The 24,632-nt window shown below is 46.1% G+C and overlaps 1 protein-coding gene across 1 annotated transcript in view; it reads right to left on the reverse strand.

Moving 5' to 3' along the window:
* Positions 1 to 4,670: 4,670 nt before the first annotated feature.
* The window catches only part of Fam189a2 (family with sequence similarity 189 member A2), a 63,501-nt gene continuing 43,539 nt past the window's right edge, over positions 4,671 to 24,632 (reverse strand). The window contains exons 4-11 of the mRNA XM_038350020.1: positions 20,295 to 20,423; positions 18,261 to 18,368; positions 17,935 to 18,068; positions 12,608 to 12,737; positions 12,412 to 12,490; positions 10,970 to 11,122; positions 8,188 to 8,480; positions 4,671 to 5,434 (exon numbers count right to left, since the gene is read on the reverse strand). Coding sequence (XP_038205948.1) covers positions 5,228 to 5,434; positions 8,188 to 8,480; positions 10,970 to 11,122; positions 12,412 to 12,490; positions 12,608 to 12,737; positions 17,935 to 18,068; positions 18,261 to 18,368; positions 20,295 to 20,423 — 1,233 coding nt within the window. The 3' untranslated portion in view covers positions 4,671 to 5,227. The remainder of the gene's footprint in view (positions 5,435 to 8,187; positions 8,481 to 10,969; positions 11,123 to 12,411; positions 12,491 to 12,607; positions 12,738 to 17,934; positions 18,069 to 18,260; positions 18,369 to 20,294; positions 20,424 to 24,632) is intronic.

Consider the following 24,632-nt stretch of genomic DNA (forward strand, 5'->3'; position numbering starts at 1 on the left):
GGCTTGCTCACGTCACTTCAGGAAATGTTAACACAGGAATTGTATGGCATTCCAGAAAGGCCAAAATTATGGAGACAGCAAAAGATTGTGTCTTTTGGGAGTTACAGGTGAAAAGAATGAATACTCAAAATAAAGAGGGCTTCCAGACAGATGGACCACTAGGTGTGGTACTATACTGGTGGACACATGGCACACAGCTGTCTGTATCCTTAAGATATAGACAAAAAGTAAACTCATGTGCACCTCTGTCCTGACCTGCTTGGCTTATAAAATGAAGAAACCACAGACACACACCTAGAAAGGCTGAGATAGGGTGTGCTGTGCTCTCTCATGGTGACACAGCCCAGGCCAGAAACTCAGCTCTTAGTGTATACCACGGAGGAGGGGAGCTCGTGGTATATAGCTGAACAAGGAGGAAGGTTTATTATACACATACGGAGGCAGGCTAGTTCATCGTGATAGGCATTCTCTTAGGAGAGCATTCTCAGGTTTGTCCAGGAGGATGCTGTGGTTGACAGTTTCTGCATACACTGGTTTTAGCTAACAGTCATTCAAAACACCCATATTTAGACCAGGGACGGCTGTTCATCCTCTGCTCCCGGTCCAGGGAAGGCTTTGCTGTTTCCATGGGTCGGAGGCACTAGGGTCCTTGACATGACAGTAATGCACACTCCCTCCGGACATCATTCAGTACCCACACACATGCACTTGGGTGGTAAGTATGGGTCCATTGTGGTTAATGTGCCCTTCAGGTGGGGGGACGGTGATTATAAGGGTAGCTATGCCTATGATGGACAGAGGACAGTGAAGACTATTTGTTCCAATCAATTTCCAGTGAGCCTAGAAATACTTGAAAAAATAAACCTCTTTAATGAGAAAGGGGCTATGCTATACATGCCTTTTTATTGCTGCTACTTTATTTTTCTGTCAAGCCAGTTTGCTATCATTTATAAAAGTTTTTAGTCCATGACAGACATGGGGAAAGGAGCTGTTCTTTTATCCCAAAATGAGCCGCTATGTCCTGAACCAAACACTCTGGTTCCAAAATGGGAAGTGCTGGGCTCTCACCTCTGCTGTACCATTAATACTGTGCCTCAGTTTCCCCACTTGCCAACTGAGCGAAGAGAGCAAGCAGATTCCACCAGTTAGGCCTTCAGCAAATGTCTGGTTCCTCTGGCAAAGGAAAGCAGGCAGGCAGCCGGAATTTGGAGCCTCCTCCACAGACCTCACCAGGCAGGAAAGTAAGCCTTCGGGCAACGGCCAGCTGGACAGGCCTGAGCTCGTCTTCGTGAAGTGCAAAAGCTTGGTGAAGTCCTCCTCTCTGGCCTCAGACACCAAGACATAGAGCTTGCCGGAACATTCTGAAAGAGCAACTCCTGTCCTGGTTTATCCTGTGCCAATCTCACAAAGTGGGCACCATGTTCTTACTCATGGAAGCAGAGCCAACCATGATGTACAGTGTTCTGGCCAGCCAGATATCCTGAATGGCATTTACTTCACTAATGACGCCTTTGATATTTCTATGCTCAGTGATCACAGCTCTGGTATCATTCTGAGGTCACATTTGAAATTTTTCATCCCTACCCCTGGATCCCTTTAATGCAGAACAGACTACACTATATGCATTCAGTTAACACATGAGCACATATGCACATTGTTAAAACTTCAGTATGTGAGAGTATTTCTCTTTTTTTTTTAATATTTATTTATTTATTATGTATACAATAGTCTATCTGTATGTATGTCTGCAGGCCAGAAGAGGGCACCAGACCTCATTACAGGTGGTTGTGAGCCACCATGTGGTTGCTGGGAATTGAACTCAGAACCTTTGGAAGAGCAGGCAATGCTCTTAACCACTAAGCCATCTCTCCAGCCCCCGAGTATTTCTTTCTTTACACACACACACACACACACACACACACACACACACACACACACACACATACACGAGCAGGGAAATTAATGGTATTACTTCTAAGTAACCCCAAGATAAATATTCATAAACTATTGTAGCCTCATCAATAATTACAATATTACAGAGAGGGTAGCAGCCAAGGAAGAAAATGAAGTCTTCCCCCACAGCTTCAGGCTCTAGAATTCCGTGATACATTTTGGTTCTGATAAACTGAAGCAACCCTCTGCCTGCCGCTCTTAGGCTTCATGCCTTTTCCCCTTGGCTTGCAGCTAGCAACCACCTGTCCTCAGGATGGCTGTGGTAGAATATTTAACTATGTAAAGATGTGTTACATTTGTTTATGTTGCAGAATATTACTTTAACTATGTGAAGGTGTGTTACATTTGTTTATGTTGCAGAATATTACTTTAACTGTGTGAGGGTGTGTTACATTTGTTTATGCTGCATTTGTTTAATTATGTAAAGATGGGTCACATTTGTTTCACCTTGCCTGCCTAAGGCCCCTGATTGGTCTAATAAAAAGCCCACCATTCAATAGCTAAGTAGGAGAGGGGTAGGCAGGGCTGGCAGGCAGAGGGAATAAGTAGGAGGAGAAATATAGGCTCAAGAGAGAAACAGAAGAGGATGAGGGAGAGAGAGGCAGATATGTCCAGGGTCAGAAAAGCCAGGCAGCCTACAGATAGCCAGCCACGAGAAGCAGTGAAAAAATATGCAGAAAGAAAGAAAAGTAAAAAGCCCCAAGGCAAAATGTAGATGAAGAGAAACAAGTTATAAGAACTAGTGGGACAAGCATAGGATAAGGCCGAGCATTCATAACTAATAAGAAGCCTCCATGTCATGATTTGGGAGCTGGTTGGTGCTCCCCCACCCTGCGCCAAAAAAAAAAAAAAAAGTTTGCTACAGATGACTGGGAGCATCTTCGTACCATGCCTCAAAGCTTTGCGCTTCTGACATCTAGCTGGCTACAGCCCACCCTGAGCCTCTGAGCTCAATGGTGGTCGTCAGGGGCAACCAGCAAGGCACTGGGGGAAAGGACCTAGAAGGAGGAGCAACTAGGGAGGACAGTAGAGCGGGGGCTGGGCAGAGGGTATGTGAGTAACGTCTGGCCACACACAGGGGCAGGGCAGCACCTCCTCTCCCCACCCCTGGTAGGCAGAGAGCTCCTAAAGACGATGACTGAGGTGGATGCTCAGGGAAATGGCAACACTCAGCCTGCGGGCAAGTCGTCAGCAGTGATGCCAGAGATCCCCTGCTGCAGAGACTACAAGAAGGACAGGAGCTTGAAGGTGGGCAGCAGACCAGCCCCAGGTGACAAGCTATCGCGTGACAATGAGGACTTCTAGAGAAGCCAGAAGATGTGTGCCTCACTCGGGATGGGGCAGAGGTGGTAAGAACAGAAATTGCCCTCTGGGAAGTCACTGTTACTCTCTACTCAGGCGGCTCACTGGGGCACAGTCAGCCAGACCCAGCCTTGTCATGGCCCTTCATTTCTCCTTCATTTCTAGATGTTTCAACAGCCCACTTCCCACCGCAGTTCAGTGACCCCCGGGGCTCACTCCAGTTCTCACTCTGGCATAAGGGGCATGAGAGTCCCATGAGCCAAGCATGGAGCTCAACAACGTTCTTACAGAAAGGGGACACCCAAGTACTGCTCCCTGGAAAGTGGAGACAGGGCCAGGTGGCTGAGTTGAACCACCTTTGTGTGAACGTCAGCTCTGCCCCTTGGCTTCTGTGTGACCTTGGACAAGTTATACAATATTATTATCCTATAAAATGGAGACAGAGGCAGCTCCCACCCAACAGGCTGTCATGAGCATCAAATGAGAATTTAACCACCTCATCATAGTACTGAGGTAGAACCCAATAAGAATCAGTGCACACCTCCCAGGCAACCTTAATCCAGCCCCTTGCTTTCTCTCCTATCTACATTAACTATTTCCCAAGTAGCATGGTAATCTTTTAAAAATCTGATTAATATTATCTTTCTTGTGGCAGAAACATCCGCGGGCTCTCACTGTTAGCATAGAACACGGCTTGCCGGGCTCCCATCCAACTATCCTTTGGTACACGTCTGTGGTCACTAGTCTGCTCAGTCTCCTGTCTCTGCCTGGAACAAAGGAATAACTGGTCCTCAAAGTCATGACCCAGCTCAAATATCATTTCCTCAAAGATGTCCCCCTAACTCCCCTCTAACTTCCTAGCACTAATCCTACCAGTAATTGCTTTATTGATTTTCTGTTCAGGGCCATGCTTAGAATGCAGGTCCATGGCGCCACTCAGTCTAGCATTTGTAAAATTCAGCCCAGGGCTTGTCTAATGCGTTGTTATCTGTGACGTTCAGGTACTGTGGAAATGAAACTAGTTTGGTGGGCATTAGGGCACTCTGAACACCACATCTCCACACTCCAAACCCCCTAAGACAGTGGTTCTCAGCCTGTGGGTCGTGACTCTGATAAGCCTCTAGCTCCAAAAAAAAAAATATTTTCCATTATGATTCGTAACAGTAGCAAAATTACAGTTATGAAGTAGCAACAGAAATAATGTTATGGTTAGGGATCAGCACAACGTGAGGAACTGTGTTAAGAGGATGCAACATTAGGAAGGGTGAGAACCACTTCTCTATGGGTTAAGGCCTGTACAACTGAGTGAACACAAATCCTCCACACGGAGCCCAGAGTTCCAAAGCCAACACTTTATTCTCTCTTCTCCCTTAAGTGTTCTAGTTTGCAAACCTGAATAAACAAAATCTACCATATCCCTCCCCCTTAATGCCCTTCATGAAAAATCACCGCTTAGCAGGTCTCCTATCCTTTCTAAAGACGGGGTTGGAGGGTAACCCAGAGGAGGCCGGAGGACTGCAGTCACATGGGGTTAATCATCGTGTCTCCTGCCAGCTCCTCTCACCAAGCGGCCAGAGGCCGCAGGCAGCTATAAATAGCCCAGCAGCTCTCCCCTTACAGCAAGGGAATGAACTTGACAACAACAAGAGCCATAAGGGGTGAGGCAGGCAAAGACTCTTGAGCCTGCTTTTGGCTCACCCAGTGCGTGCCCCGATGGGGATGCTGCAAGATGCAGCAGAGAGAGGCTCCCTGCCTTCACTTCCAACTGGGAGCACACAGACAGGAAGGCACCTACTTCACCCGAGTTCACCTCAGTGCCCTCATCAGCAAAAACAGGAGCCAAAGAGCAGAAATAAGTAGTCTCCCAAGGACCCCTGTTTTCAGGTTCCCAGGGGGACCCCCAGCTCCCAGACAGTAAACAGCACTGAGGAAGGACATCCTTCCTTTGGACTGGCTTTCCTTGTCACTCAGTTCACAGGACAGTCTCTCGAATGACGCCTATGAGGCTGTGTGGCCGCTCAGCTTCCGCTCGCTGCTGGGGCCTCCGCTCGGCTCTAGGCCTTCCTGCCAGGGAAAAGGTGCTCAGGTCTCCACAGCTGCGCAGGTGCAGCAGGCCCGGCTGTCTCCTCAAGGTCAGCACATGGGCCTGGGAAGTGCTGGGCTGTGATGGGGCCATTATCTTTGGGAAAAGAAGAGAGGGAAAGAGGTTAGCCTCACTGGGACTGACCTTCCGACCCAGCCCCTTGCGTCTGTCTGTGGGCTTTAATGTTTAGGTGCTTCAGAACAGAAAGGGGTGTTTTCCAAAGTAGAATCTACTTAGAATTCTAAAAATGTTTTAGACTTTGCCTCTTCGGTAAGGTTTTGAAGAAATTCTAATTTTCTATTGTTTCAGCTGTACATAAGCCATCTATAATGGCTCAATTCTACTTTCTGGTTTTATTTTCAACATAGTTCTCTTGATATTTCTGCAGTATGCCTGTGTTCCAAGTCAGTGACCACTAGTGGCAGAGAGGGTTCTGGGTAGCGCAGCTTCTTCGGAATATCAAGTCCCACCTGCCACCTACTCTGACAGTCTACATGGAAGCTTGGTGTGTGTGTGTGTGCGTGTGTGTGTGTGTACATGCATTGTGGAATACACTCTGAGTGTGTAGGACAGAGACATTCAGTGTCTTCCTCTACCAATCTCCACCTCATTTTTTGGAGAGTCTCTCACTGTACCTGATGCTGGCCATTTTGGTTAGACTGGGTAACCAATGAGCCCCCAGGATTTGCCAAAGTTACAGGCTGGTGCCACCACGCCTTGCTTTTATGTAGATACTGAGGATCCAAACACTGGTCCCCAGGCTTGCACAGCAAACAGTTCTACCCACTGAGCCATCTCCCCAGCTCCAAGCTTGGGATTTTTTAACAAGAAGCAGGTGGTCCCAACATAGAAGAACTGGTCTGGATCGGGTAAAGAGTTTATAAAATGTCAATTAAGATGAGTGACGCTTCAGATGGATCTAATAACCCTCGGGTAAACAGATGGATCTAATAACCCTCGGATAAACAGCATAAAAAGCAGGGCACTATCTGTGAAAGCCGGAGAATGGCTCTACTGCCGGGCCGGTCTTTAATGTGCCATATAACTTTAAACACATAACTGTATGACTTCTCCAAAATGCAGAAATACAGATTATTTCTCATCCAACTAGGACCGATGAGGGAGGACTGGCCAGCTGACAGATCTGTGCAAAATTGAACTGTCTTGTCGCTATGGTGTGCGACACTGTTAGTGCCTTGGGAGAGAACCAGGGGTCTCACTGCCAACGAACCCCACAGGCCAAGCATCCCAAAGCCACACTGTTTCAGTCTGATTTTTCAAGGTCATTAATACCCACAAACGCTGTGACATTAAACTTTTCTAACACACTGTTAATTATAGTCACCTATAAGGCCTGTTCCTGTCTCCTAATTAAGAAGACAATTGACTGTACTCTTTATCAAATTTGACTATTATAAGACAAGTGTTATTTTTTTTAACTGGGGGAGAGTAAAATGGATCTAAAGAAAGTGTGAAAAGCTGAGTAGAGTTGGAAATAAAATGTACTCTTGCATTGTCCTTGCCTCCTTTTGGCTGGGGAGGGGTGTGGCGCTGATACCCCATGTGGGGTTCAGAAGCAAAAGCCCTCAGCTGATGACCCAGAATCTGTAACAATAGCCTCTGTACTCAAACTTCCAACTGATCTGGGGCAAAAGATTCAGTAAACAGGAGCTTTCTAGAGCCTGTTTTTCCAGAGCTAACTGTTAGGGACAGAGACTGGAGAGAAGGGCAGACCAAGCGCCTGGTGGACTCTCTGCCTTCGAGAAACAATGCCAAAGGGGAAGAGGCAGGAATGACAGTGGGAGCATCTCAGAGATGGCAGCGTGACCCGGAGCCGCTGGCTGACCACTCTTGAAGAGCGAGCTGCAGGAGGGTATGGAAGCCAAGCATCTCCTCTAACTAATCAGATCATTCTTTTCCCATGGGCTCCTGGGGAACTGGGGGAGGCTCTGACTTTGAATTTTGGTATGTATAAATGAATGGATGGATGGATGAGGCCAGCGAGTGGAAAGGAGGAGCAGAAAGGAAGTGAAGAGGTGAAGTGTTCAAATCCACCTGGAATGGTGAAGTAGTGATTATACTGAGAACCAGCCCAACTCAGCATAAGACACATTTGTTGGGCACTCCAAGGGCAAAGGCACAGAGCAGGTAACACTGGGCCCTGCGGTGTACTGTGTCCACAGCATCTGCCCCACTGGCCCAGAAGAATGAGTAAAGAGCCACACAGTAGCAGCAGCTCCCAGAGGGGTAAAGAAATGGTTCTTGCTGGGAGGAAATTCCACTTACTTGAAGATACAGGGCTGGAGACTACCCCGCCAACCCTCCCTTTAAAGATGGGAAACCCAAGGCCCAAATGGATTCCATCCATGCCTAGTTTTGTCTTTTCCCAGGGCGGCTTCAGTTAAGGAGCCTTTTACTTTTTAATCTACGGAACGAAAGGTATTCATTCCTCTAAGTCCTGTCAGATAACTTGTCTGGCCCAGAAACTCATAGGCACATGAACAGCTGCTAGAACCTTGCCAATCTTGAGAGTCTGTCATCATCTTTAAGGGCTGAGAAAACACAATATCCTGGGCTTCCCACCACTGAGGAAATCATAAACGGGGTGAACTCCATAGTGCCCAGAGCTTTTGCTTTCTACCAGGCACGGTTCCACCTTCCAGAAAATGGGGTTCTGTTCCCTTGGCCAAGACACTGCGGGAAAGGGACAAAGCCCAGAAGGAAAGCTCTGTAGTTTCCTCTCTCGTGACATAACCCTATCCCCAGGTCCCGAGAGACTGTAATCACAGACTTCAGCCACCGTAGACACCGGTTATTGGAAGCACGCCTGATATGAATCATAACAGTACCTGTTCTAGGAAACTGGCGCTTGTGATGGCTTCCTCCATGTGCTCCTCGTCAGACTTCAGAACGGATTTTATGTTCTCTACAAGTTCGTGGATGTCCGGAGTCAGGCTGCAGGAAGACTGCTCCAGGAACCTGGCCACTAGCAGTTTGGTGTCTATGTAAGACCTGTAATCTATCAAAGAGCGGGGTCTGCCTCGTGGTGCCCTTGGTCTCGCACCTCTCCTCAGAGTCACCGCAGCCAGCTCCAGCCTCCTTTCTGTCTGAGTTGCAGCTTCGCAGCTGAGCACTGGAGCAGCTGTGAACAGAAGTAAATAACACGTTACCATTGGCCAAGCCCCCTCTGAACACTAGCCATAAATCTCAGTGTAGACAACGACATCTAGCAGGTATCCGATGTCATGCGTGTACATCTCACCTTCATCTTGAAGAAGGAAAGAAAGGAAGGACAATGAAACCTACACAAGCCTATTGTGTGAAGCGTACTTCCAATAGGCTATGTCCTGAGACGCTGGACCACGGCCCATAAACATTCCCAAGGCGAAGATGGATGACACAGCACAGAATTCACGGTGCAAGCCACAGGGGAGTGTGTTTCATGGGGTACGGCAAGAAGATAGGAATGGATGGCCAAGCAGAAGAAACATAGCGGACCGAGGAAAGAATGTCGGGGATATAGAAGATACAGAATGGTCAAAGAGAGGAGGGGCTGATGAGAGACTTGTAGGATGGGCAGAATGTTTACTGCCACAGTACCTCTGTCCTGAACATCCTCAAGGGCACTGTACTGACTTCTATTACCGAGGCTCACAACACAGGTAGGAGGCAGATCTATGGCTATTACATAAAACATGGGTGAAGAAAGTTACATCACTCCAGAAGGCAAGAGAAGGTCTAAAAATCCGCTGCAGGTTCTACTTTCCGAAGGTTCCTCCATCGATAAAGGTATAAAGACTGGCAGGAAGCTGCTTCACCATGAAAGGGGTGAAGAAACAAATCCTCAGATCTGATCACCATGGGTCCAGAAGTCACCATCAGCCTTCATGGCACACAACTGTCAACCAAACACCCAGAAACACAGGCTAAAGCTGTGGGGGGACTGAGTGGGTTTCACACTCTCTCACTTCTTGGTGCCTTCCCCAACAAAACAAGCCAAAGGGGTAAATAATATCCTTTCCTCCACAGGACTGCAGAAGGCAAAGGGGGTCGAGGAAGGTCTCCATTTGCTGTGCCAACAGTTAAGTGCTCCTGGAAGCTGGAACACAGCCAGCTCGAAGACTCAACTTGCCATGCAGAACACAGGAGATCCACAATGAAGGTGGGGTTTGGAACCAGAGGCCAGGCTGTCAAGCCTACTGGTCTGCAGGGGCGCACAGCTAGTCTCAGGAGGTGGGGCTTCCTTCCCTCCTGGAAGCTGCTGCAGACACAAGAGAAGTGTCCTCTGTGGCTTCCATCTGGTCAGTCAGAGCTGTGACAAATGACACTCACTGTCAGAGGGACAGAACAGAGACCACAAGGGCCAGACAGGACCCAAGAGAGCAAGGTTAGAGGAGGTCCAATTACCCTCACAGAGTTCCCGAAGAGCAGAGAGTAATGCTAGACTAATTCCCCAAAAGAGGCCCTGCTGGCTGAATTACAAAAGCTGTTCACTTTATTCCTTTGTTTCCTTTATTTTTATGTACTTTTCTCTAATGAGAGATGTTTATAGACATTAAGGTATTCATATATTCAAAAAAGGCTCAGCGGTATTATTTTGAAAATTTCAAATTATTCAACCTCTCTCTATACTCAAGCAAACCCCAAAACAAAGAGGGAAGGAGATGAAATACGTGAACATGTTTTACTATATCCAAAGTTTTAAAGACATGGTTAGGTCTCAGTAATTAAGACTACTCGGGGCTGGAGAGATGGCTCAGAGGTTAAAAGCACTGATTGCTCTTCCAGAGGTCCTGAGTTCAATTCCCAGCAACCACATGGTGGCTCACAACCATCTGTAATGAGATCTGGTGCCCTCTTCTGGCCTGCAAGTATACATGTAAGCAGAACACTGTATATGTAATAAATAAATAAATAAATAATATTTTTAAAAAAGAAATAAAAAGGTATATAAAACTGCTTCAAAAAAAAGTTTAAAAAAATAATTAAGACTACTCAAACACAGTAAAATAATAAAATAAAATAAAATAAAATAAAAAGCTAACTAATGCAAGATCATGGAGCAAAAGAGTAAAGACATATGCCCCTTGACTGGTTCTCGCAGGCTGCCAGCAGCTAGCAATCAGGATGTGGTTTACATAATAATCTTGCAGTTACACCCAGCATAACAACATGTGCAACCAAATGCTATTGCCAATGACTTCAGGAACACACTCTACCAGCCTAAAACAAAGTGCCAGGGCCGGTAAGATCATCATCAGCTAAAGGCACTTGCCTCCCACATGGCCGTCTTAGTAGAGTCCCCAGAACCCATGTGGCAGAAGGGAACTCGCCCATACAAGTTATTTCTCCATTCTCCATCTATGCACCATAGTGTACCCACCCTCCCTGAAACAAAGAAACGATTCTTTTTTAATTTTAAAGGCATACCACATGTATTTTCCAAATGTGAAACGTAGAATATCTTATTTTCCCCGTGGCCTCTTAACCTCTCTCAAGATACCATTTAAATTTGCAGGGTCCTCAGCTAGCAAGAGCCACCTGACTGTACCTGGCCCCTCCGACCAATACTTAGCACCAATCAAATAAACACAGTCGTCTATCTACCAAGGACCTGGGGAATGACATCACCTCTCTCTTCTGAATGGTGAAGCAGAGGATCGCTCTTTGACCGTGTCCTCAGAGGTGGGAGGGCCCGCCGGCTTCTGGGAGGTTGCACCAGGTTGGAAAGAGGAGTTGGCGCAGGTGTGTTTTCTTCACCAGCTGTGTTAGGAAGAACCCCACCTGATTTTAAAAAAAATTAAAAATAAAAATAAAAGAAACACGTTATTTCAACAGCTGCAGCCTTCAAAATGTTGGCCAGGAAACACCTGCGGGCCCAAACCTGCCAAGGCAACAGTTATAAAATTAATAACATTTATTTAGGCTGGTGGCCCAGTCAGTTTTTCATTCCCAGCACCATGGCAAAACCTTCATCTCCAGATCACCCTGCTGCACTTAAAACAAGCAAACAAGCACAACTATAAAACCAAAGGGAAAAGTTAAGAAGCCATGCGAGCACACCAGTTTGGTTTGTTTCCTAGGGGTGTTTAGAATCTTTCTCACTGGGGCATCCTGATGCAGCCTCCAGGAGCCCCTGAGCTTCTCACAGCACCTGGCTCTTCAGGGAGGTGCTACCTACATGGGTGAGGAGGGTGCTACCCAAAGCTAGCAGATGCCCATCTGCCTGGCCCAGGGCACACCCAGGTTGGGACACTTTCAACAGTCCAGCAAAGGAGCCAGTGGCTGGAAAATGAAGTAGAAAATCACACTAGTTCTGGATGGTCCCTGCTCAGGAAATGCAGCTACATCAACTGGAAAGCTGAGGTTCTGATCGGAAAAGTCCTTGTTGTAAATAAATAGGAATCACAAGCATGCTTAAGGGGGAGAGAATGCTGGTTTATAATTCTTCCTAAGGTAGGGTTGTAGCTCAGTGGCAGGGGCCCAGTCTGCCCCCTCCCAAGGGTAAGGGGAACAGAAACACGCTCCAAGAGCACTACTGAGACGCTGCCTCCACCGGAAATGGCAGAAAGGTGATCCATTAGTTATTGTCATCTGCAGCTTTGTGCCGGTGGACAATTCTCTAGGCCATCTAAAACCTCCCCAAAGACAGAAAGCTGGGACAACGGTGTCCTTAAATTACAAGCATAGATGTAAATTGACTCTCGCATGGGCCACAGGGCTAAAACATTCTAATTCTCTGGGCAGTAAAAGCCTTGGCTGTAAATGACAGGGCAAACACACACTGCAAAATCATAGATGAAGAAACACAGGAATCATAAATTAACCTCTACTCTATTCCATGGGTTCCTAAGGATAGCTTGATTATTCATAAAGAGATTTTGTGTTTATCTTTATTTCAGTGTATTTTTTTCTCCTTCCCGTTCACATTTTAGGTCTTACGTCTAAGCCCTAAGCGTTGGACAGGATTTTGGCCCTGACAAGAGGATGTGGGCTGAACCATTGGCTCCAAGAATACCCTACCTCCATCAAAACACTGGTCAGAACATGGAATCAATGAAGACATGCACTACCTTGAGTTATTTGTGTGAAAACTGGCTCCAATGGGCTCGCAGCAGCTTCCGGTCCTTCTGGCATTTGTAATGAAGACTCCTGTATCACAAAGGAAGGGAGAAAGATTTATCTTTTTTATGATGTTCAAGTCACTGCTCAGAGGACCCCAGTAAACTCCTCAGATGGTGTAAGGGCACCTGTTTCCTCTGGACATACCTGCTCCTGGTCGATCTGGCTCACCACAGCTTCATACGGAGGTGGGGGATCCAGAGGGCAGAACACTTCCACACCCTTGATCCGTGCTCCATAGATATGTGGCAGCGGGATGACATCAGGACCAACCATCCTAGGAAAAGCACCTGGGCATCAGGAGGTGCGCTCTGCACACTGGCCCCTACAACTGGACCCTCTGCCTTTGCCTCTAGGCTAGGAGGAAAACCACTCACAGTGGCTCAGTCCTGAAGAGGACTAGCCATCCAAGCTGTCCGTAGAGGGTCCTTAGGCAAATGACAGAGTATAAAATTAAGTGCCTTTTTTTCCTCTTAAGTACACCAGTGAAAACACAAACAATAGTCCATAGCGACAGAAAGCACGAGTGACTGCCAGGCTCTGGGGGAAGGGGACTAGGGGCTGACTGTTTATGTTTGGTGTTTCCTTAGAATGAGAAAGAGGTAGTGGTTACACCATGCGGTGGATACGCTGAAGACCACTGAGTCATAACAGTCAAAGCAGCTAAGGATGAAAGACATCTTGGTTCACTCCTGCATTAGTCTACAGAAAATGCTGCTTGCCTTGGTTTCCTTAATGTCTGATTCATGAGAGGACTTCACTGCTAATTATTTAAGAGGAATTCATTTCAAACAAAAGTTGTTTTGCAATGCCACAGCTTAAAGCCAAAACAGGCGCCAACAGAAAGAACCACAAAGTGACTCCCACATCTTCCTAAGGGAGGTATTCTACAGTCCCAGGCTAATGATGCTCTGTGCCAGGTGTGAGGAATTAGGTAAAATTTAAAAACAGTCATAGAAATGACGGTGAAAGAGGTGGATTAAGGCCGGCGTTTTCTTTCTCTCTGAACTTGATCTAGCAAATGTGGCTGAGTTGACAAAAAAAAAATCTGAGTCTCACAATTACCAAGATATGGAGGCTGACTTGAGACAGTCACTCTATGTGATGTGAGCACGCCTGAACCAGCTGCTGGTTTCCTGTTAATCTCTCCCGGCGCTCCACTTCCTCCCCAACCCATCCTACCGGGATCAACTATTTCCACTCTGTTCTTCATCACCCTTCTCTTGGTCCAACACTTCCACTCTCTAACTGGGCATGAGTGGGGTTCCTTAGAAGGTAGCATCCAGTACATTTAGCAAGGCAAATGTATGATGCCTCCGCTGTATAGAATTACTCAGTGTTCCTTTCCCAGTGCCTTTCTCCCAGCTAAGTTAGGTGCTTTTCCCTCTAATTACTTCTTAAGGAATAGTCTCTTCGATGTTTGGAGAGGGCACGAGGTCCCTGTGCTCACAGACAGGCACTAGGGAACCCAGAAATGTTCAACATGCAGGGTTGTCTCTTTAAAGGAAGAGATGTATGACCAGTCAATGGAGGTGGTTAAAAGCCTTGGCGACCTCTGTGCTATCTGTATGACCACGGCCACATCTGGCTCCCCCAGGCTCCTACAAATAAGACTGGAGATGGCTAATAGCTTCCTTAGCTGGGATTTTATTGCTGTGAAAAGACACCATGACAACTCTTTAACTGGGGCTGGCTTACAGTTTCAGAGGTTCAGTCTATTATCATCATGGCAGAAGCATGGCGGCATGCGGGCAGACTCAGTGCTAGAGAAGGAGCTGAGAGTTCTACGCCTTGATCCACAGGCAGCAGAAGGAAACCGCTGGGCATAGGTAAAGCATATAAGGCCTCAAAGCTCACCTTACAGTGACACACTTACTTATTCCAACAAGGCCACACCTCCTAATAGTGCCATTCCCTATGGGCCAAGCATTCAAACACATGAGTCTATGGGAGCCATTCCTAGTCAAACCACCACAATAGTCTGGGTGACCTCTACGCTATCTATATGACAGAGACCACACCAGATCATTTGCTCTATCTATAGAACCCATCTAGGGGCTGGATAGATGGCTCTGGCTAAGAGAACTAGGTGCTCTTCAAGAGGTCCTCAATTCAATCTCCAGCAATCACATGGAGTCTCACAATCATCTATAAAGAGATCCAATGCCCGCTTCTAGCATGCAGACATACATGCAGACAGAGCACTTACATACCTAAAATACATAAATAAAACTTTAAGAAAAGAACTCACTTAGGGAAGAGCTGACTGCACTTTGAAAGAGTTTCAATGTAATTCTACCTTAATCTCTACTGTGCACACAGCATTGTGTTACACCAGTAAACGTTTTCCAGATTGTACTAACTTCAATATGCCTAAAATAAACAGCCCAGGGTCAGACTCTAGAAGTTGGATCCAACACTGGCTACTGAGTCATGCTGAACAGACTTCCTTCTTGCCCCACGTGGATCAACACTCTCCTTGCCGTGATGTTTGCAGAGACCCCCACCCCCCGCTCCCCCAACACACACACACACACACACACACACAGTTGTTTGTTGCTTTTCCTATAGTTGAGGGACCCTTGACAGCAAAATAAAAAACAAAACAAAACTAATTAGATTCCCTGCCAATAGTTACAGCAAATTATCAAAAGAAGAAAGGACACTAGAAAACAGGGAACTGAATTTTTGAAGTAATTAAAAAGTATAAAAAGGTTTAGAAAAAAAAGCAAAAACAGAGAGCCCTGCACTCAGGCTGTACTAGAGAATGTAAACAAACAATCCACCCATAACAATATCTGTTCTTGGAATATGAAAAAAAGAAAGGGGAACCTTATGGAAGTTGGTGAAAAGAAAGACTCAAGGCCAGCTGCATTTGAGAGACTAATATTGAGGAGGAGAGGCAGCAACTGGATTTAAAATTCATTTTATTCCTTGTGCCCATTTATGCTGCCCTGGAACGGAAAAGTTAGGATTTTCTATTGGCACCTAACTTGGGAGGTTCCCAGGGTGGGTGTTTACAAAGGAGTCCGATGAAAGACTCTTCCTGGGTTGGCTGGAGGGTACTGTCATGAGTGGGCATTCTCCCGGGACAAGGACTCGGCATGGATTTCATCCCAACTCTCCCATCCAGCTCATGCGTTTAAGACTCCAACTGCTGAGTGGCTCCAGGAAACTAGACCCTTCCTAGATTTAGTGGAGGAAGCCTAGCTGTTTGAATGAGGGAGGCCTACTTTCTCCCTAGAGGGCAGGCCAGCCTTCAGTCTTTAATGAGCACGACTCCTAGCATCATAGTTCTAGCACTTATAAACCTTTGCCCCTTCAGCAAAGGCAGAGGACTGCTGCACCCCTTGCCTATAGCGTGACTACCCCCAGCACTGTTTGTCCTGTCTGTTATGACAGTTTTTGGCATTCCCAACCCAGTGACTACCATTGCATCCACAGAGGTAAAGATACATTGGCTACCATTGTATCTACAGAGGTAAGGCACAGTATCTCCAGGGACCAAAAGGTCAGGAGAGCAGGCTTTCACCTTAGATGCTAAACTACCACAGAATCTCTTCCAGAAGAAAACCCAGAAGTTGGGGAGGGCATTTTACACAATGTGATCACCAAACAAATGACTCCTACGATGGTTACAATGACCACTGATGCTGCATTTTGATGGACCACACCTCAAAGTCAGTATGGAAGGAAAGTCTCTCTCCAGGGAAGCCACTTCTTACCTTACATCACTTCGGCAAATAAGAGTCCATGGGGACCATGGCAGTTTGACTAGGAATGGCCCCCACAGACTCAAATGTTTGAATGCTTATTCCTCAGGGACTGGCACTACTTGAGAGAAATTAGGAGGTGTGGCCTTTTTGGAGTAGGTGTGGCCTTTTTGGAGTAGGTGTAGTCTTGTTGGAGGAAGTGTGTCATGGAGGGCCCAAGTGAGGCCCAGTGGCTTTCTCTCTTCCTGCTGACTACAGATCCAGATGTGGAACCCTCATACCTCTCCAGCACCATGTCTATCTGCCTGCCACCAGACTTCCCACAATGATGACGATGAACTGAACTCTCTGAAACTGTAAGCCAGCCCCAGTTAAATGTTTTCCTTTGTAAGAGTTGCCGTGGTCATGGTATCTCTTCACAATAGAACACTGACGAAGGTAGAGACAAAAGATTGTTATTTCCTGGAAAGCTATTTTCTCTGGGATCCTTTGTAACTCAGCCCTAGAAGAATCAGCTTGGGAGGTTCTAAAACCAGAGATGGACCGCAGAGAGCATGTGTTTTATTGCTGTCCCTCTTTGACATCTGCAGTTCTCCTCTTATTTTCTGAAAGAATCAGAATCACCCCAGCCTGGCCCCTCATGCTCTGCAATGCCAGCAGGCCACTCTGCAAACAAAAGACTTGCTCTTCTAGACGCAACATCGGACATCTGTCTGCCCAGCTGATAGCCCCTCCCCCGGCTTCATGACTTGTCTCTGCCTGGGCAGGTATTCCAGAAGGGGCAAGATGAGACTCAAAGAACATTAGCAATGCCTAGAAGGGACCTATTTCAAATGCATCTATAGCTGTCCTCAACTCTAAATGTACTACAGATACTCAAAAATACACATGCCTGATCCCCAAAAAGCAAGCTAAAGGTGTTAATTTGTCCTGTAGACTCTTTTCCTTTAGGATTTAACCTTTAAACTCAGCGTAAGGTCACTTCTCTAGGGATGCCAGTGCTGACTTGGTAACCCAGTTGGCTATTCTGGGTTTGGGCAACCTCTAGGCACTGAGTACTGTGGTCCCTTCAGCCGCATTAGTGATCTTGACTGAGCTCCTGTCCTGGAAGCAAAGGAAATGGGTCTGACTCATTCTATAATCCAGCACGGCACTAAGCAAGCAGTAGAGGATTGATAGTGTTTGAGGAATGAATAAATGAGATTATTCATTAAAGGTCCAACTCTAAAAATCACTAACAACCAGACAAATGCATATTTCATTCTAGAAATAGATTTAAGAAAACAGTCAAAATTTGAGCTGGAATTTGAAAATGAAAAAAAAAAAAAACATGGTATCCATTTTTTTTCTAAGCCAGAGAGATGCAATTAATATTTTTTTTCCTTAGTGCCTGCAAAGAATCTCATGACTGTTGGGACCTGCTGATGGTGTTATAATGAAATATCGATTTTACCTAACTGGGCACACTTCCAGAGCAACAGAAATTCTCAATCATGTCAAATTACCCTGTTATCTCCCTGGGTGTCCATTTTCCCTAGGAAGCTAATGGAAATTGAAAAAGTATATCTCTGGGTCAAGGTTGGACTTATCTTTGAAGTCCTCTGGCTTATCAGAGAGAAACAGAAGGGAAGAGAATAACCCTCCAGGACAATCTGTCTGGATTTTAGAGAGAACGTGGAGCTCAGGATGAGCATTCCGGAGACCACACAAGTCTGACTGCGGACCGTACCACGGAGACCCCAGCGGGTTTAGGAATGGTACCTGCGGTTCAGCCGCGGTGTGCAGGAGTAAAATGTGGCAAAGTAGGATGGGGGAGGCACGGGTGGCACGAAGTCATCTGGGTCTGGAATCCGTCCGTGCTCTTCCACTTCTTCTGCAGACATCTGGGATTCATCCTAATTAAAGAGCATGTCAGGAGAAAAGCAATGGATCACACAGCAGGGATGGACAGCTGGGCCGAGACACCACACAGCGCTCCCACACACAGCAGGGATGGACAGCTGGGCAAAGACACCACACAGCGCTCCCACACACAGTAGGGATGGACAGCTGGGCCGAGACACCACACAGCATTTCCACACACTTACAATACACGGCCTCCTGCTGGCGAAGATCTGGAGATAGCGCAGAGCCGCAGCCACCAAACACACTGTGGTGGTCAGGGCGTTCAAGGCACACAGGGCGAACAGAACTTTCTGGAAACAACAAGACCACTGATCAGAGAGTAGTGTAAAATCATACCAATAACAGCGCTGCCCAAGCTGGCAAGCTTCCAAGCAGACGATAGCTACCAGGGAGTTAGGCAGCATCTGGCTTGTGGAAGTGCTGATGTAAATGCCGGCTAGGGTAACCCTCTGCCAGAATGGAGGTTATTATTTTACTTTAAAACCTATGTAGTTCCAGCTACTTTGAAGACTAAGGGAGGAGGATCATGAGTTCAAACCCAGACTGGGCAATACAAATACCGTAAGACTGCCTATGCAAACAAACAAAAACAAAACCAAACTAGACTGGATGTAATGAGATACACCTGTAATCCCAGTACCCTGAAGGCTTGAGACAGGAGGAACAGGATCTGAGTTCCAGGTCAGACTCCAATTCAAAAAAATAAGTAACCTAACACACACACACACACACACACACACACACACCAGAAGTTCCCTGTCTCACAAAGGTCTAGTGTTACATACAGGGCAGTCAGACCTTCACGTTTACGAGGTTCACCTCACAAATTCAATAAACCCCAAATGGAAAATGCTCAAAAAAGAACAAGGCTGTGCTGAACATGCGCAGATCCATTTTGTGTCATTTTTTTAATGATATAACAACTATTTGTAAAGTACTTCGCAGTAGGTCCTACCTCTAACAATGGCTCAAGCATGCAGACGTGTGTGTGTGTGTGTGTGTGTGTGTGTGTGTGTATGTGTGTGTGTGTGTGTGTGTGTGTGTGTGTAGGTTATGTACAAACCTATGCCATTTTATGGAAGAGGCTTGGTTGTAAGAGTTCAGTCTCCTCAGGGGTGCTGGCGCCAATCTCCCAGGGACTCAGAGGAACTGGTTATAAGCATCTGAAGGCTATCTAGAAATGTTCCTTCCAGAAGAACAGTGAGAATCTTCTGTGACTGGTGCCCCGCCCCACCCCACCCCAGCACTTCCCAGCAGAATGCAATCCACTTAATGTGAGGCCACTGCTTCTACTTTGGAAGCCACAGGCAGTGATGCGCTGCCTCAGGCACCCAGCTACACACAGCGGGAACCAGGGGCAGCCAGTGAGTAAACAGGACTTCTTTCCTCAAAATAGCAGCAAAGGCAACACTGAAAGTTGCTGTGGCTACAGCCCCAGCTTCTTCAGGGGCTTTCCCCAGCTATGCCAGACTTAGAACGCTCCAGATGACTCAGCTGCCAAATATGCAGAAGCCAAAGCAAGCAGGTCATTTTGTAAGTCCTGTACTGTACAGAGCTGGCATCTCTGAAGAGTTCTCTCTGTGCTTCCTCCCTCCTCTTCCTCTTCCTCCTCCTCACCAAAACCAAAGATCTAAAGAGAGTCGGTGGTGGCTGACTAACCCAAAGCTAAATGGTCACCAGATGATTTTGCCACCCACTGCAGCCAGGCTACAGTTGTCCGGCTCCATCCTAAAAGCTGATTTTGCATTTCTTTTTGACCCAAGTCTTTTGAGTGTTTTCCTAAAGACAAAGATCTCAAGTGTCTCCTGTATTTTCTGGCTGGTCTTGGTCTAGGTGTCCTAAAACAGCAGCATTCAACAAGTTCAGGAACAACAGTGCCAAGTGGGTGTGCAGCTAGCTTTCCCGAGAGCTGTGCCTCGGATGTGCATATAAACACACACCTATGGACACTTAGACTCCTTCCAATTTTTTTCTTATAAGTTTATATTCTTTAATGCAATGAAATCTCTCCATACTTAAGATGCAATCTGTGACCTTCTCTTCGCTCCACTCTGACGGTGGGTCATTAGTGAGGGGCTGCTCAAACTTGCTTTTAGCAGTGTGACTATTAGAACGCCATCGCTGAAAGGGAATAGCTCAAAGAGCCTTCTTGCCCTGCCCCCCATGACTCCCCCAGGGCCCCTCCCGGGTGCATGTCTTGGAGGTGCCCAGCATACCTTAAGCAGAAGGTGGACAGCATTGCAAGGCTGAACTGGAAAGAGCTTCAAGGCATTTTCCTTGTCTGTGCATTTGGCTGGTTGAAATTCTTCACAACAGAAGCAGATCTTGCCTTCTCCTAAGTCCACCTGAAGGAAAGATGCAGAAGAACAATGATTCTATTATGGGGGGCAAGGGAGGGAGACCCTCTTGCTACACCATACAGCACGTGTCATACAGGATGTGATGTGTATGGTATCAGTCAAGATTTATTTTATTTTTAATTGAATGTGCATGTGTGTGTGCATGTGCAATGTCAAACAAACAAACAAAAAGGCCAAAAGAGGCACTGGATCCCTAGAAGCTGAACTGACAAGAAGTTGTAAGCCACCCGACGTGGGTGCTAGGAGATGAATTTGGGTCTTCCAGAAGGGGAAGACATGCTCTTAACAGCTGATCCATCTCTCCAGCCCCAAAGTTCAATTCTTATATATGCTACAAGGCAGGCCAACATGGGGCTCCGTTTGCAACATTCCTTTGGGGACTCAGAGTTGTGAAACGTCCACCATCTCAGCGCTGTGGCACGAGTGACATATCTAAGGGACAGGGAGCACAGAGGAAACGACACTTAAAGCAGGAATGTCAGATAAAATGTGGGGCGTCCAATGTATGCGTGAGTTAAAGCAATTGTCTAAAATAAAAGAATGTCTGTTGAGAGTAACAAAGTCACTAGCGGTTCACCCAAAATGCAAACTCAATTGAGTAGCCTATAATTTTACTAATCAGAGTAGTCAGGGTTAGTCTTGCCTGTCACTTGAGCTCATAACTTAAGTGAATCACATAATTGACTTTGATTTCAAGAAGGCAAGAGGATCCCAATCTACCTCAAGGGTAAAAAGCACAGGGTGAATTCTGTGAACCATAGTCCTGGACCATATAGAACGACCTCCCTCTGCTCATTCTCAGTGCAGGCACAGGTTTTCAGCAAAGTGAAAATCGAGGAGTAACCTTGAACACTCTTAATAAGGTACTCTGCAAACTTTGGCCACTTCCAAGTTATTCTTAAGCAAGCTGAGGAAATACATAACTCCTGGCTTGTGTAAATAAAACCCCAAACTAGAGGACAGAGGCAATCTTTCTTTCTTGCTCTGTAGTCTGATCAGGTGAAGCTGGCGTTGCTTACCTTCTTCCTGAAAGGGAAGGTAATAGCTCATTCACTAATTGGTAATTAGGAGGCTCTCAATTCACTAACTGAAAACTCCTCAGGAATCCTCAAGGACTGTACAGTGAGTCTTAACTGTTAAAGTGAGGGAGGTTATTTTTCTTACTGAACTGATGTTCTTCACCTCTAGTTGCAGTACTGACTTTCATAGTTTGGCAAAAATAAGGGGAAAAATTGGTTCTTCATATTGAAATTGAGTAGGAAACTAAAGGAAAAAAATTCCCACGGTTGGAGTAGGTACCATTCGGTGGAAATGGCTAGTATAGTTTATTTTCTTTTCTGAGGTAAAAATTGTATATTATATATAAACTAAACTGAAGGGGTGTGCATGAATTTAATCCCAGCATTTGGTCTCAAAGGCAGGTAGATCTCTGCAAAGGCAATCTGGTCTACAGAGTGAGTTCCAGGACAGCCAGGGATACAAAGATAAACACTGTCTCAAAAAAACAAACAGATGAAACAAAAAAAAATTAAATTAAAAAATTACATATACACAAATAGTAAATATATCATTTGAGAAGTTTCAGCAGTATACTCATGCAACCCAGGGTCTTCTCAGCACCAGCTGTTACCATCATATCCAAGAGCATCCTTCATGGCCCTGCTCCATCAGCCTCTGGCCGCTTCCTCTCCAGGGACAGCCACCCTTCATTCTTTTTGCTCCCAAAGATTAGTATGACCCCGTCTAGACCTCCATGGATTCTAACATTTTTTTATGCTTTCTCATAAAACAATGTTTTAAAGGATGCATTACTTTATCAGGTTTTTATATACATTCTGTCTCTGATACAAAGAATGACAATCAGTCACCTTGATGGGCTCTCTGATTATCTCTACAGTGCATCCCATGCACTCGGTCCCTCATGTTTTGCCTACTGACACCACAACTTCAGCAACATCCCCACACTTGAGGACCCACACACAGAGACACAGGGCTATCTGTATTAGAATTTCCCCACCATTGTCTCAGTGTGGTGAAGTCCCACTGTTGACATCAACATTAGTTTCTCACCCTCTAAGTGAAAAGGGCCACGGCCACTCCAGCAGGCTCTCGTTCTAAGCTAGGCTCCACAGGAGGGCAGCTCCCCGACCTCCCAGCATCCCTTTGTCCTCCTCCTTCCTCACATAAAGTTGTGAGGCCTAAAGCAGCACCAACCACAGTACTGGGTAGCAACAAGATAATCCTCCTGCAGATGACAACTAACTTATTCTGCTTCCTCCTTGTGGGAACCAAACTGATTTCCACATGACTCAGGGTGGTTTCTATTTCTGGTCCTTGGTGCAAGCCTCCAGGCCTCACGCAAAGACCCATATTCCATAGTTCCCTCTGACAGTGCTAGGAGTCACTTTACAAAGGGTCCCCTTCCTCACCAGCCCATACTTGCTGTTTATAGTGAAGGGTGTCACAGGCTGGGGAGGAGGAGTTAGCAAGGCTGCAGTCTCCCACCAGACAGCCAAGGACACGGGCACTTCTGCTGTCTGCAAGCTTCAGGGTGAGCCCAGATAGATGGCAGGATTGTCCAGTTGAGTGCAAGCTAATCCCTTGAAACTTGAAAGTTTAATCATTACATGGTCATGAATGACAACTACTGTTCCCATTGCCACAAGGAAGTCCCTGAGGCTCTGTGCAAATGCCAGTAAGCAACAGTGCATTTTGTGTTCCTGCTCCTGCACCACCCTGGCCAACTGAACACCTACATCTACATTTCTGATTCCACCTCTGCTCAGTGTGGCTAAAGATCTGCTCTGATTTCTCTTCAAATGCTTCAAGTCATCTCAAAAATACCTGTATAACGTTCCCCAATTCCAAATGCTAAATTCCACCCTTCAACCTCAAAGTCATTTCCTCGTGGTCATAGTGTTTTATCACACCAATAGAAATGCCAACAAGTTCAAGACCCTTTCATACTAATCAACCTCATACCTGAAAGGACTATGCATCGGCTTCCTTTCTAGAACGACCACCACTGTGTTTCTCGTATTGGATTGAACATATATTTTCTATTTCACCTGACGACATCCGCATCGTACCAACCGGTCACCTATTGCTTATCACTATCATTTGATCCAAAAGCTTTAGTGTTTGTTTTAAAATTTGCAAAGAGTGTGAGGAATAATACCAGGTTTTGTGAGTCCCTGGGGAGCTTTCCTGATTGGGAAGGTTGTGGGTTTCACCGCAAGGGTTTGACCACCGTTTTTCTCATAATAAGTCAGCCTTCTTGGCTTGTATCCTCATCATTTCAATAAGGTAGATTGTAATGGGGGTAGAATTCCAAATAAATAAGATTTATTATAACCCATTAGGAGTCTACCCCTGCTGCTGTACTAAGTGAGACACTAATTACTAGAGGCTAGAAGCCCCCCTTTTATGGTTTAGGTCCCCAGAAATACCACTTCGGAGTAACATACCCAAGGGAACTGACAGCAGGGCTTGGAAGAGACATTTGTGCGCCCCTGGTCACATGGGTTTTCTATACAATGATTACAGACAGTGTGCATCATAGGTATGGACAATTCAACCTTCAAAAGGAAGAGAATTCTGACACACACTAAACCGTGGCTATCCCTTGAGGACATTACCCACAAAAAGACAAAAACTGTGGGACTCTATTTATACAAACATCTTTGGAGTGTTTGAATTGATGAAATAGACAGTGGACTATTGGTAGCTGGGGAAGGGACGATGGAGGGACATGCAGAGCTCTGGAGACTATTTGCACAGCAGTGTGACTGTGTGTGACACTACTGAACTGTACATGGTTAAAATGGGTTGTTTTATAAGCATTTTGCCACAATTTATAAAAACTATTTGCTTGGGTTGTTTGGTTTTTGTTTGAGACAAGGCCTCTGTACACAGACCTGAGTATCCTGTAACTATGCAGACCAGGCTGGCCTTGAACTCACAGAGATCTGCCTGCCTCTGCCTCCTGAATGCTGGGATTGAAGGCGTGCACCACAGTGCTGACACTGTAAAAACCTGTAAATTTATAGCTGCTTATCCACACGTGTGAGATCCAGAAATCTCTGAAAATCATAACCTCCTGCCCCATATGCCACTTACATGTTACGTAATAGATGGTTTATGCATCATGGCTCTCTTCCAAAATCAGAAAAATCTCAAAGGCTGGCACACGCT

This window comes from Arvicola amphibius, chromosome 1 (genome assembly GCF_903992535.2).
Source record: "Arvicola amphibius chromosome 1, mArvAmp1.2, whole genome shotgun sequence".
Classification (NCBI taxonomy): domain Eukaryota; kingdom Metazoa; phylum Chordata; class Mammalia; order Rodentia; family Cricetidae; genus Arvicola; species Arvicola amphibius.